General features: G+C 38.5%; 1 protein-coding gene across 15 annotated transcripts in view; it reads right to left on the bottom strand.

Annotated features, from left to right (window-relative positions):
* Positions 1-13,944, bottom strand: part of LOC108359650 (protein TIS11-like) — a 161,458-nt gene that overhangs the window by 88,968 nt on the left and 58,546 nt on the right. For all 15 annotated transcript variants that reach the window (XM_017611591.1, XM_017611597.1, XM_017611585.1 and 12 more), the window contains one exon: positions 2,696-3,018. In XM_017611591.1, coding sequence (XP_017467080.1) covers positions 2,696-3,018 — 323 coding nt within the window. The remainder of the gene's footprint in view (positions 1-2,695; positions 3,019-13,944) is intronic.

Below are 13,944 nucleotides of genomic sequence, written 5' to 3'. Positions count from 1 at the left end.
GCACAAGATCCTGATTAGCCCTATTGTTTTGAAGGTAGAAGGAAGGCAAAATATCTACTTTCTTCCAGAAATTCCAGGTAGAATCTTAGTCGAGTTTACATATCTCGCATTTTCTTCAAAGGTGTATTAATTCAAAATCCGTCGTTTTTGATATTCAAATACACAGTGGGAAAAGGGAATGTCTGGGAATGCAAAAATTAATGGAGAGCCCCTATAACCTACGCACGAAAAGATGCCAGAATTTCTCCACAGCGATGTCAAACGAAAGTAATGTGTCGCATGTCGCTTTACGAAACTATGAATAGTCTAGAAATAGAATAAAAAAATAAATTCAAATAAAAAAAAATAGAGTCCATGCCACAGGTTTCAGCAACAACACGGCAGTCGAACATGCATCCATTCGGCTACAGCAGCTGTTCATATAATGTGAAAAAAACATACTTGAGTTAGTTTTCAAACTTCCTGTTTTGTTTGTAACTTCAAAACTACACATCATCCGCTCGCTTCCATTGCGATGCATCTTTTCGTTCAACCGTAGTTGTTAATATTTTCTTGGTAGAAAAAGGTAATACATTCCCATTTGAAAACAACTCCATTCTAACTCAACAAACATTGCACATTTGATCGATTTATTTTTATGGATATTTCAACTCAAAATGTTTAGAAAAGACGTATTTTGACATATAGAATTATAAATGTTTAAAATCAAGTAAATAGAAGAGGAGGACGTCCAATTATTCCATCAAAACAAAGAAAATAAAGTTGCTTTATATCTAACATTAACAGAGTTGCCACCTGTTAAAAAAATTTGTAAAATTAGTTAAATGGGTATCAATGGAAATGAGTTTGAAATCTTTATCTCTAAGCAACCTCCCAGGGTTTCCACCGGTTTAAAAAATCAAATTCAACTTTAATATAGAGAATTAGACAATTCAAATATGTATCACAGTATAGGTAAGAAAATGTAATAAATAAAATTACATTTTTGTAATAATACCAGTAATATAACAGTCTTATTTGTTAAGAGAATGTTGTAAGTATTAACTTGGGGTAAATTAGCGTCCTCAATTACTGAAATATCGGAGTTTTCGTATTTTCAACGTATTGCTTTTCCATACCAAGAATATTAAGTGCATCGAGTTTGGTACAAATTGATAAATCAGTTACCGAGATATACATTTGTGGTCTTAAGTGGGCGGCGCCACGCCCATTATCCAAAAAGTTATAATAATCTAATTTAATGCTAAGAGATTATTCCAAGAATTGATTTTGAGTCAATTAGCTTCAGTAGTTACTGATTTATCGCTGTTTTCGTGTTTCTGTAAATTACCGTTATATGAGAAGTGGGCATAGTTATCTCCCGATTTCAAGGATTTTTAACAGATATGTTAGATATAGCCTAAGCAAGGCTAATACAAAGTTTGGTACAGATTGGTGAAGCGGATACTGAGATACAGCATCATAAGTGGGCGGGGCCACTTCCATTTTCCAAAAATTTCATAATAATCCTATTTTGTTCCAAAATTTTATTTCACATACCAATTTACTGAAACATCGTAGATTTATCTAAATTGACATTCACCTAAATTTAAACGCTTGTATACCCAAAACTATTTCTTTAATCATCACTTATGTATATAACACCAATGTAAAGGAAAACAAATGTTTAATTTGGGTTCGCCTAACATTCCCGCAGATTTCTAGCAACAGGACCAAAAGGTCCTAAAAAACATGAGTTTTGCTTTAATAATTTTTGTTTTCTTAATTAAATGTATTCATATTATGGTTCGGCCTCAAATTCATTTAAAAAGCTTAATTTTAGTGTTAAAATAGATCTAAATTAGTGTTACTATATACTAGTTGCGTTTTTAGATTTTACTGTAATACATTATCCAAGCGAAGAAATACCACTTATCTGCCATTTTCTGCGGGCAATCTTTTCACACTACATTAGCCAAAGTTCTAAGCTTTCAATTGAACAAAGAATAATAACGCGATCTCTCCCGGGGATACAACAAAATTCCTTAATATTCAACAAAAATTCAAAAATAAATACTCGTTGAAAACCGCTATTTTCGTTATATTTATGTTGAACTTTGCTTAATAAAATGATAAAAAAAAATTTAACACACAAATGCATTATTACCTTCTGTATGCGGATCCATCACTACCTTTTAAGAATACAATCTAGAAATCAAAATATTAACTTAAAACCGTCACGATCTTTCTAGAGAGCGAAAATTTATTTAAAAGCAGCGTTAGAATATTCTGTTTCCAGTCAACGGTGAGCGTTCGCTCTGCAATTTAGAAAAGTGAGGGGGACTGGGAAATGTTATTTGGAATGTTCTTTATCGAATGTGACTAATTTTTAAAGTTTCCTTCAAAATTTTGTCAAATTGGTTTATGGCCTACTAAATCATTCATATACCGTTATTTGCATTGTGGCGAACCTTCGAGAATGATCTTCGATATCCAATATGAATATCGAACTGAGAACGAACTCATAACCAACATTAGTTTTCCAATAATTTCATTTCAATGCTTAGTTTTGTTTGTAAGAGGTTTGTATGTATTTAGAGGGGGTAACAACACCAAAATACTTTTAAGGAGCAGCGAAGCACGCCGGGTATTTGCTAGTAGGATACAATTAAATAAAAGCTTGAAAATAATTATGTATATAACAAAAGAAAATTACCTGGAAGTATTGACTTGTTGGGGCAAAGGTTCAGATTGTGTTCTCTCCAGTTTACGATGTAAATTCATGTTTCCGAAGTTTTCTAATAACGTTGTAACATACGTTTCAACATTCGCTTCATGCTGAGGATGAGGCTGTGGCTGTGAAATCGTTCTGGTCAATGTTGTATGGGGACGGCACTGATTAGGATTTTTTTGACTATTCAACTTCACATTCTGTTCCCCCGATTTGACAGAAACATCCATTGCTGAAATAATTATATCGCCATTGTTGTTAACTGCCCGACTTGAACGAATATGTTGCTGTTGATCATTTGACTGATTCTGAAAATTATTAAAGATTAAATAAATTTTAATTATTTTATATCATTTCCCATCAAAAAAATTTTTTTAAGTAAATTCAAAAGAACAAACAACACTGTTCAACATAAAAAAATATAACAATGTTTCGCCAACAGACTCTGGTACGTGGGCCCAACAATATACATTACACTTAGTGGAATAATTATCCGTACATTTTTTTTTAATTCACAATGTTTTTCATGTTGAATATTTTTCCGTGATTTTTAAATTAAATGTGGCTCGTATTACAACAAAAACTATATACATAAGTCCAAATAATTCATAAATTTAATATCATCACATTTTATTTGCTATAATTAAGTCATTTGGAAGAATTGCTTTTAACGTACAATACCCTTTCTATCCGTCCGCGCCCTAACGACCCAGGGACGCATGAAACGGACCACGGGTGGACCGAACACAACAGACCGGTATATTTTGCCTCGCATCGCGAACGCGGCAGGACTTGCGATATTTAACGCTCATAAACTGAACTGATACAGATTTGGCTCATCAGCTGTAATAAAGGAAAATCAAAGGATATTGCATAACGAGGACTTATGTAGAGTCCGACCGATTAATCGGCATCGGCAACGGCATCGGCTGTTATCGGCACAAAATTGAGCAACGGCATCGGCTAGTATCGGCACAAAATTGAGCATCGGCATCGGCATGGGCCTTTTTTCGCCGATACTTCCGAATTTCTTTTCATATGTTCAGGTGAAGTGACAGAAAACAGCCACCATCAAAAACATTTGCAGACTGCTCATAAAAATTACTATTTTTTTGTTGAAGGTGTTTCACGTTTTTTCCATACAAAACTATGTTCGACAATTTTCTTTTATATGGAGGACACTGCCAGCAATTACAAAAATTTACGGGATTTTATAGCAGCTTGAAACCTGCACTTCGTTATACTAGAATTAAATGGTCTACAAAACTGCATACCAAAATTCTGATTAAAAAGTTTGAAATTTTGGCGAAAATAAGCAGAATTTTTCTAATTTTTGTACAAAGTTTGAAATCTGACTTTATATGGTGTTTGTTGCTCGTGTAAAGTTAGAAAACGTTTTTTGTTAAAGTTATAGTCCCGAAAAAAGTTCCGCGAAATTTTGAAATAAAAACAAACAAAAAATTTTTACACTAAGTTTTTTTTTTAATTACTTTTTAATCAGAGTTCCTGACAGCAAGGCAATAGTTCTACAGTTCCCTAACCAAATTTTCAATAGTTTCGTTAATTTAACCCAAAAAAGCTAACAAACAAAAATCGCTTGCTAACTTCACGCGCAAGCCTTTATTCAGCAAAAACAGTTCTGATACGACCAACTTACAAGAAATAAAGTGTTCTTTAGATCGCTAATAGTCCCGAAAAAAGTTCCGCGAAATCCATAAAAAAAAATTATATATATTGTTACATAAATTTTTTTTTGGAATTATTTTTTAATCACTATAAAACTGCATACTCAAAATCTTTCTAAGGGCCGTTTTCTCAAGTAGTTCTAAAAATTTATCTGCCCTTTAAAAACAAATTTTGTTCTCAAAAAATGTGTTTTCATAGGGCAGATAAATTCTAAAAGGTACTTGCTCGTAATTTCTACCAGTTTGTTTAATTTTTTTTTAATATTGCTCAATGGTTAAACCTTTTATTTATATTGTTTTTGTTAAAGAATGGACTATATTTTTATAAAAAAAAATAACTAAAACTATATAAGGATAAAATTGTGAAAACTTCTCAATATGCGGGGTTGCTGTAATTTTTTCGACCACTGTACTATAATGTACGTATGGCAATGCCATCCTATAGGTAACAACTTTTAAGCACAAGCCAATCAGGTGATCGCTTCTATTATAAAATGACGCGACCAGCTGGCGGCTAAATCTATATATAGAAAATAATAGCCGTTTTCGTTGTTCGAAGTTAACTCAAAAACTACTGCATAGATTTCAGTCAAATTTGCAGAGGTTATGGTTATACCTTGCATATATGGTCCTCATATAGGCTACCAGAAAACTCGGTAGGTGGCACTGGGGTCGAGTTATTTATAAAAATCGTATTTATGAACCGATTTCTTTTAAATTCAAAATGTAGGCTACCAGCATGATGGCAAACACGTTTACCAAAAATAGACCCGCAAAAGGTATAGTTTCAGCATAATAAAAAATACGTTTACCAAAAACGGAGCCGCTAGGTGGCGCGGGAGGCGAGTTATTTATAAAAGTTGTATTTAAGCATGATGAAAAAAGCACTTGCGAAAAACGGACCCGCTAGGTGGTGCTAGAGTCGAGTTTATTATAAAAGCCGTATTTATGAACCTATTTTGTTAATACACATTCGAAACGTTTATTACTTTCATGATGATTTTTTTTCATTCGAAACATATTCAGCCTTATCATGAGTTTCATCTTCCCAGAACCGGTTCACTTTTCGCTTTTGGTTTCCATGTATTTACTATGGGGGGAATCAAAATTTTCGCGTGAATTTTTTTTCGGGCGAAACACAGGATTACATACATAAAATGATAGCCATTTCCGTTTTTCGGACTAAACTCAAAAACCACTCAATAGAGCCTAGTCAAATTGTCGGAGGTCCTATTATGGGCTACTAGAAAACACGCTGGTGGCGCTGGAGTAGAGTTACTTATAAAAGTCGTATTTATTAACAGATCTCGTTCAAATTCGCAGCGTGACTACCTGTATGATGAAAAATTCCTTTGCTAAAAATGGACCGCTGGAGTTTAGGTATTTAGAAAATCCGTATTTTTTATAAAATCTGATTGGAATTCATAATTCGTATTCATTTCATGACAAGCAAAGGTTTTGCAGAAAAGGGACCCAATGGATGACGCTGCACTCAAAATATATAGAAACCCCCGCGGGGTTTGTTCAGCTTTGGCCCATGTTTATCTTAGACGAATTTACTTTTCAGATGGCTAAATCAAGTTGCGTTTAAGTATGCATATAAAGACCGTAAGACTGTGTAAGCGTGACCTTACATCTACCTCCGATTGACGAAGTTTCTCGAGGCGACCGTTATTACAGCAGTAAGACTCAAAGAAACCAATTCATAAATATTAAGACGAATTGTAAAAGTGGCGAATTGACAAAGAAAGATTCGACCACATCTATCCAAGAAGGAACACGATAGGTATATCAATGGCTTCATTTGAACGATATTTATGAGATCACACGACTCATTTAGCCAAAGTAGGCGGAAACTTTTCATCCTGTGGGGCAGCGAGGATTCTTGGCCCTCTTATAATTGAAAACGCTCATCTGTGCTCTTGAGTTTCCGTATAAGGACTTTTATTGGCTTACATGGTACACCAAGGAAAGGGATTCTTAATCTTAAAAGTAAAAGTCACTGATTTTTATTGATGACTTTTAGAAATGAGTCTTCAATAACTGTTATATAAGACATATAATATAAAAATGAAAAATAACTATTATTTGCAAATTATTTAGATAAAAATCAAAAATAGTTGTTATATTGGATTTATAAAATAAAAATCAGAAATAACTGCTATTTAACGAGTAGCTACAGCGTGGCGACGAATAACTGTTACCCCGGTTTTTTTGAGAAATTAAAGGGTCCTTTATAGATTTTGCGAAAAAAAGTATTTTATTGTTCATTTTCCACAGATTTTAGCTGTATTAATTAGTTATTACATTTGAATCCCTGTTTACATTTTCCAGCAGTTTAAACTTTGAGAGAAAAGTTCATTTGGTACGCAGGTCTTTTTCAGGTGTATTTTTTCTTAGGCTTTGTATAAAAAAATACAAAAAAGAAAAAAACTGTATAAGGTTGGTCGAATGAATGGCCGTCCTAGTTACCAGTTCCGAGTCTATTCGATTTTTGAGTATGAGGCGAGGCCTTATGTTGGACAAAAGGGGGAGTATAAGAGACTCAAAATGGAGAAAATTTGCCTATGGTTACAGAAGATATGGAATAAATTAACTGACGAAGACCTGCGTGCCAAATGAACTTTTCTCTCAAAGTTTACACTGCTGGCAAATGTAAATAAGGATTAAAATTTAAAAACTAATTAATACAACTAAAGTAAAATCTGTGGAAAATTAACAATAAATACTTTTTTCGCAAAATCTATAAAGGACCCTTTTATTTCTCAAAAAAACCTGGGTAACAGTTATTCGTCGCCACGCTGTAAATAAAAGTCAAAAATAATTGTTAAAGAGCGATTTTTATAATAAAAATTGTAACTGTTAAGGCCCTTGAATGAAACTATTGAAAATTTGTTACCTCATTAAAAAGTAATATAAAAATTATGTAAATTTTTTATTTGTTTTTTTTTTTTGGCAGTTAGGCAACTGTAGAAATATGGGTATTTTTTAATTTACTCGATAAAATAAATATCCTAACAAGCCTGGTCCGACAATAGATTATTATATACCATTTTAAAGGCCTATATGATATCCTCTTCTCAGATCATATTCGGTCTTTGAAATCGAATCAAAAATAGTCATTCAAAAACTCATAAATCTACAAAATCGTATTTTCGGACCTAAATCGACAGGTCGCGACCTCTAAATGACCTTTACAAAATCTATAAAAACAGGCAATAATATTTCTCATAAAACTAAATAAAATTAGGGGGTAGGGTCTTGAAATTTCCAAAAAAAGCATTTTCGATGGGCACCCTAATGTATATACCTCTAAGGACTCGGCTAATACTTGTGCTTCGTCAGAATTGTACACGAAATTTCCTATGCCGAAATTGCTGAATTTCACTCCTTACAAAAACCACAAAAAACATTTTTCAAATGCACGGTGGCTAACATGCATACGTTCTCACATACCTTATATGCGTAATATTTGTACATTTTAAAATTTGCTCCGGACAAAGGAAACGGGTGTCGGATTAAGAAACAGAAATTTCATTTTTTATCCACAAGCGTATGTATGTACATTAGGGTAATCCTTAAAAAATCAAATGAACGATTTTTTCAGTCCCCCCTTCCCCCCCTCAATCGGTAATACCACGATCTCAGAGATAAAAGTTTTGTTCCGATTGGAGACGGTTAAGGCGTATCGCACGGGCAAAGTTCAGATTCCTCTAAAAGAGTAAAAAAATTAAAATTAATCTTTTTTTCATTTAATACCCAAAATCTATACTACCATAGTCGAAGATATCACATATAAATTTTGGTCCCGATTGGAGTTGGTTAAGGCGTGTCGCAAAGGGGTCAAAGGCCAGAAGATAGAGGCTCAAAAAATTAAAAATATCGATAAATCGATACTCCTGAAGTCGAACATATCACATATAAAGACGTTTGAGACCCGAAATAATTATTATCCTAATATTTGAGATCAAAAACGTCGTCTTGTTTTAAGAGATATTTTTTTCGTCTTTGTATAATGATTATTTACGAGAAATATCTTTTTTCATCTCGTGGGATGATTATTTTCAAATGGAAATTATTTACGTCTTTTCGTAATATTTATATGGCATTTTTATTTTTCTCGTCTCTCGTTTATTTCAAGACGAATATTATTTACGTTTTCTTATAATAATTATGTGGGACTTTTATTTTCAAGACGGAAAGGATTTACGTCTTGTCATAATAATTAAGTGGGACTTTTATTTTGTTTCGTCTCGTGGGACATTTATTTTAAGACGGAAATGATTTACGTCTTTTCATAATAATTATATGCGACTTTTATTTTCCTCATCTCTCGTGGCGTTTATTTCAAGACGACAATGATTTACGTCCCACGTTTTCTCTTAATAGAATCGGTAGATGTACTACCGATTTCACGAATTTAAACGCACATATCTCCGAGCTCGATTATTGGAATTTTATTTGCTAACATCTGGCAACCCTTTTCAATAAACTAAAACCACGTAAACGCAAAGACCCTTAATTTGACACCACGTTTTGAAAATCGAACGAACGATACAGATTTGATGACATGAACAATCGTGGCGTTAAATATTTAAAGCGTCAAATCTCCGAACTCAATTAAGAAGTTTCATTATTTTATTTATAATTATTAGGTCGTCTTGTAAATCATTTCCGTCTTGAAATAAACGTCCCGAGATCCGAAAAAAAATAAAAAATATATATAATTATTATGAGAAGACGTAAATCATATTCGTATTGAAATAAACGTCCCGGGATTATGAGAAGACGTAAATCATTTTCGTCTTGAAATAAACGTCCCGAGAGACGAAAAAATATAAAAATCCCACATAATTATTATGAGAAGACGTAAATAATTACCGTCTTGAAATAAACGTCCCGTGAGACGAAAAAAAATAAAAGTCCCATTAATTATTATGACGTAAATAATTTCCATCTGAAAATAATCATCCCACGAGACGAGAAAAGATATTTCTCGTAAATAATCATTATGCAAAGACGAAAAAATGTATCTTAAAACAAGGCGACGTTTTTGATCTCAAATATTAGGATAATAATTAATTTGGGTCTCTGAATAAAACGTCTTTAGGTATATGTTTTTATATATAATTTTAATTTTAAAATAATGGTCCCGGGAGACGAAAACAACTTTTCCATTGTTCATTAATAATTATAGAGCAATATTTAATTTTATTTCTTGTAATCGTTATGGTATCTGGTTTTAATAGGGTAATCGGAAGTTTGACCCCTGTGCGACACGCCTTAACCGACTCCAATCAGAACCAAAATTGATATGTGATATCTTCGACTAAAGTAGTATCGATTTTTGGTATTAGGTGAAAAAATTATTAATTTAAATTTTTTGAGTCTCCATAGAGGAATCTGAACTTTGCCCTCAGTGTGACACGCCTTAGCCGTCTCCAATCGGGCCAAAATATGTATGTGATATCTTCGACTATAGTAGCATCAACGTAAGGGTTGAGGCTTAGGAAATCTGATGTAAAAATTTGATTCCTACATTTAAGGACCACCCTAATGTCCGTATGTACATTAGATGCCATATTTTGCTAAAGTATTTCAGATCCTCCCTCCGGCAGCAGAGTATGAAAATAGGATGATAAGAACTTAACAAAATTAAAAAAAAATATTCACTATTACAAAAGCTGGAGAAGACTCCGAAATCCGTGATTTATAAGACTGTTTTGCTGTAGGTTTAGGTACCTCTATGAAGTTGGCAGGACAACTTTTTCTCAAAGCAAAAATTCCTATCGGATAATTTGCCGTTAATTCTCCGTAAATTATCCGTGAAAAGAATAATTTTGCCGCGGACATATTTTAAAAAATATCGAGTGCCCTGCTAACTTCCGTGGAAGTTAGCAGGGCACCTTCTGAAAACCAATTAAGGAAATCAGCTAAACCCAAACTAACTATTTGATAATTTGCCCTAAATTATCCGTTGTTTATCCGTGATAAGAATAATTTTGCCGCGGTCATATTTGAAAAAATATCGCGTGCCCTGCTAACTTCCGTGGAACAACCAATTAAGGAAATTAAGGTTGGCGAAAATCCTCCTTGATATACCCTCCAAGCGGGTGCCGACTGGGCAATGGGCATCGCTGCTTGCACCGCTGCGGCGGGATGGGCTTGCTCTTCTGCCGAAGTGGTGCAAGCAGGCGGGGCCTAGCTGAGGCCGAGGTATAAACTCTCCTGCCGCGTCCGGTGGCGGGCCGGATGGCCTCGCACTGGGGGAGCTGGGGGTGGGCATACTGAGGCCATTTCTAGGGGGTACCTGGCGGTAGGTATAAAACGCCCCCCTAATCCAGGGTGTCATGCGTCACCGTGCCCATTGGACGGTTTGCAGTCAGGGGGTTTTCCGACTGTATTCTAACGGCGCCTCCCGGATACCTGTCCGCCTCCGGGAGTAACGGTGGACTTGCTGCGGCATGGGGCTCTGCCGTGGTCGACCGTTTTTTCCCCTTTCCCTTTTTCCGGCCGCCGAAAGGCTTCTGCTTAGTAGGCGGCCAAAGAACCAGTAATGATGAACAAAACAAAAGAAGCCTCGGAACCCTGCACGGGTAGTGCCGCCGCTGGACACGGCGAAGTTAAGTCCAATAAACCCACCATCTCGGGAACCGCATCGACGGCGCCGAAGACAGGGCCTACACGGCCCAAACAGATTCGGCCCTCCGCAGAATCTGGAGGGAATGCTAAGCCCCCAGAGGGAAAGCATACTTCCAGCGATACCGGCAAAACTATACCCCTCGAGGGAAAGTCGAGGCCGGTGGGGAAGCTGCGGACGGCCCCTCTCTCCACGCCCATCCCGGGCACATCCAACTCACAGGGGGTAGTAACCGAGCCCAAGTCCTCCACGGACAAGCCGGGAACTACTCCTGTGAGTAAAACAACAACCGGGGCAAACGACCTGGATCGGCGCCCCAGCTGCTCCAAAGCAGCGAAAATAATTCCGCCCTCCGTCAGGGCTCAGCGCGACCGAAGGGCAGCCCCTAAGGTTATTAAAAGACTGGGCGTCATTCCACACGACCAGCTGACGGAGGAGCAAAAGGCCTCCCTCAAGTGGGCAATGGAAGTCTTCGCCGCCAGCGATAAGCGATCCTCCGGGAAGGGCGGTAAGGACATACCATCCACTAAGGGGAACCCACGGAAGGACCTAGGCCAAAAGAGACAACGATCTCTGGACGACACCGCGAGTGGATCCAAAAGGCATAGGACTTCCTCTCCCTCTGTCCGTCCGTCCATGGCCGTGTCCACCACGAAGCCATTCAGCGAGGCCGCCAAAGAGCACCTCACGCTGGCGGTGTTGGACAAGGGCCATCCGGACGGCCACATCAGCACGGACAATTGGAAGTCCGTACTGATGGGTCTATGCAGGGTGTATAAGGGGATACTCCAGAAGTATCCCGGCCCTGCACCAGTCGTTCGTGATGCTGGGTGGCATCAGGGGCGGGTAAAGCTGGTGGCGTGTGCAGATGAACGCGCGGTCCGGCTTTACAAGGAAGCGATCTCCACGGTTGGACAGCTGTGGCCCGGGGCAGACTTAGTTGCTGTTCACAGGGATGAAATCCCTAACAGGCCGCGAGCCTGGGCCTGGGTCCCAGCTGAACCATCAAAGCCAGAGGAGATTCTTGAGTTTATCCGACTGGGCAACGAAGGACTGCCCACAAGTGATTGGAGGATAGTCCGAGTTGGCGAGACCAAGGGGAAGCAGCGTTTTGTTGGCTTTGTCATCAACGATGCTTCCGTCCCAGTTCTCGAGGGTTGTGGTGGGGTAATAAGCTACGGCTTTTACTCCATCACGGTGAAAATCCACCGGAAAACGGACCAACAAGGGGAGGAGGCGGGCAACGCCTCGAGCGGACCCACTCCTCCCGATAACTCTACCGACGAAGGGGCCAACAACACAGGCAACGCCTCGAGCGGACCTGGCGCCTCCGAGTCGGCATCGGTGGCAGACAGCGCGGGGTCCACAGGAAACACCACGAGTGGACCTGGGGACCTACCAACGGGTGTACCCGAAACCGCGTCAGATACTGAGAGCGACACGAGCTCAGTATCTGCCTACGTAGGGTCGGTATACAGCCGGTGGGCAATGCTGAACGAGGACCAGCTTCTGGACTCCGAACCGGAGGAGGAGGTTAATGACATCACAGTCATTGCCGCCGCCGAACGGGAGGAGCTAGAAGCGATGGACATCACCGACTCTGAGGATGGTGCAGATCCTACAAATTAATCTGCACCATTCCAAGGCAGCCTCGGCTGCCCTTCTTCTTCGCCTCAGCAATAAAGCTGAGGACTTGATTCTAGTCCAAGAGCCTTGGATCGTTAGAAACAAGGTTTGCGGACTGAACTCTGATGCCTACCAGGTTGTAACAGCTCCAGTAGCAGGTAGGATCAGAGCTTGTATTCTGATTAAAAAAGTATATTCTTATTTTTTACTCTCCCAATACAGCGACGAGGACACTGTCTGCATCAGCGTCCAGCTGAAGGAGAGCGTGATCTGGCTGGCAACATCCTACATGGCCCACGACAGCCATGTTTTTCCACCCTACAGACTGGAAGAAGCTGTGAAGGAAGCAAATCGCAGGAAACTCCCGGTCATAATAGGGGCAGACTCTAACTCGCATAACACGATCTGGGGCTCAAGCGACACCAACTCTCGAGGTGAGTGTTTACTTGACTTTGTTCTTTTATATAATCTTACTGTATGTAACCGCGGGCGCGACCCCACTTTTGTGACCTCTGTTAGAAGCGAAGTGCTGGACATCACCCTTGTTTCGAGCGGTTTATCTGATCAGATAAGGGACTGGCAGGTGTCCAAAGAACACTCTTTCTCTGACCATCTCTACATTAGCTTTAAGCTCAATTTTGATCCTGCTCCTTTAACAGCATACAGGAACAAGAAGCGAACCGACTGGGCAAAGTATAAAAATACGCTGTCGGTCTCTCTACACAGATACGCTTCTCACGATAAGTCCTGCTTATCGTTAAGATCTGATGAAGCGAGTCTCTCGAATACGAAGGTTGTTTCTCTCGGTGAGCTGGACTCATCGTCAAAAATTGATGAAGCAGTGAACTTTGTGACAAATGCCTGTAATGCTGCTTTCAAAGCCTCCTGCCCAAGCACCCTCCCGAAGGGCAAAAAGAAACCCCAGTGGTGGAATCCTGAGATTTCAGCACTGAGGAAGAACAGCAGGAGGCTTTTCAATCAAGCTAAACGAACAGGTCTTTGGCAACCATACAAAGACGCACTCAAAGTTTTCAAGAAGGCCATAAAGAGGGCGAAACGCGAATCTTGGCAAAACTTCTGCGACAACATAGAAGAGAACTCTGAAGCCAACAGGCTGAGGAAAGTTCTCTCAAAATCTTCTTCAAGTATGAACTCTATCCAGAAGCCTAACGGTGACTGGACGACATCATGTAGCGAAATGCTGGAGGTCCTTATGAGCACTCACTTCCCGGGCTGCTCAGATGACACCCCCGATTTTTCGCCCGGTCCTAGGACCTACTTGT

Source organism: Rhagoletis zephyria, unplaced genomic scaffold (genome assembly GCF_001687245.7).
Source record: "Rhagoletis zephyria isolate East Lansing unplaced genomic scaffold, Rhagoletis_zephyria_1.1 Rzeph_scaffold_00430, whole genome shotgun sequence".
In the NCBI taxonomy this organism is placed as follows: Eukaryota; Metazoa; Arthropoda; class Insecta; order Diptera; family Tephritidae; genus Rhagoletis; species Rhagoletis zephyria.
The sequence above is the reverse complement of the archived record's forward strand: the minus strand, read 5'-3'. Positions and strand labels throughout refer to the sequence as shown.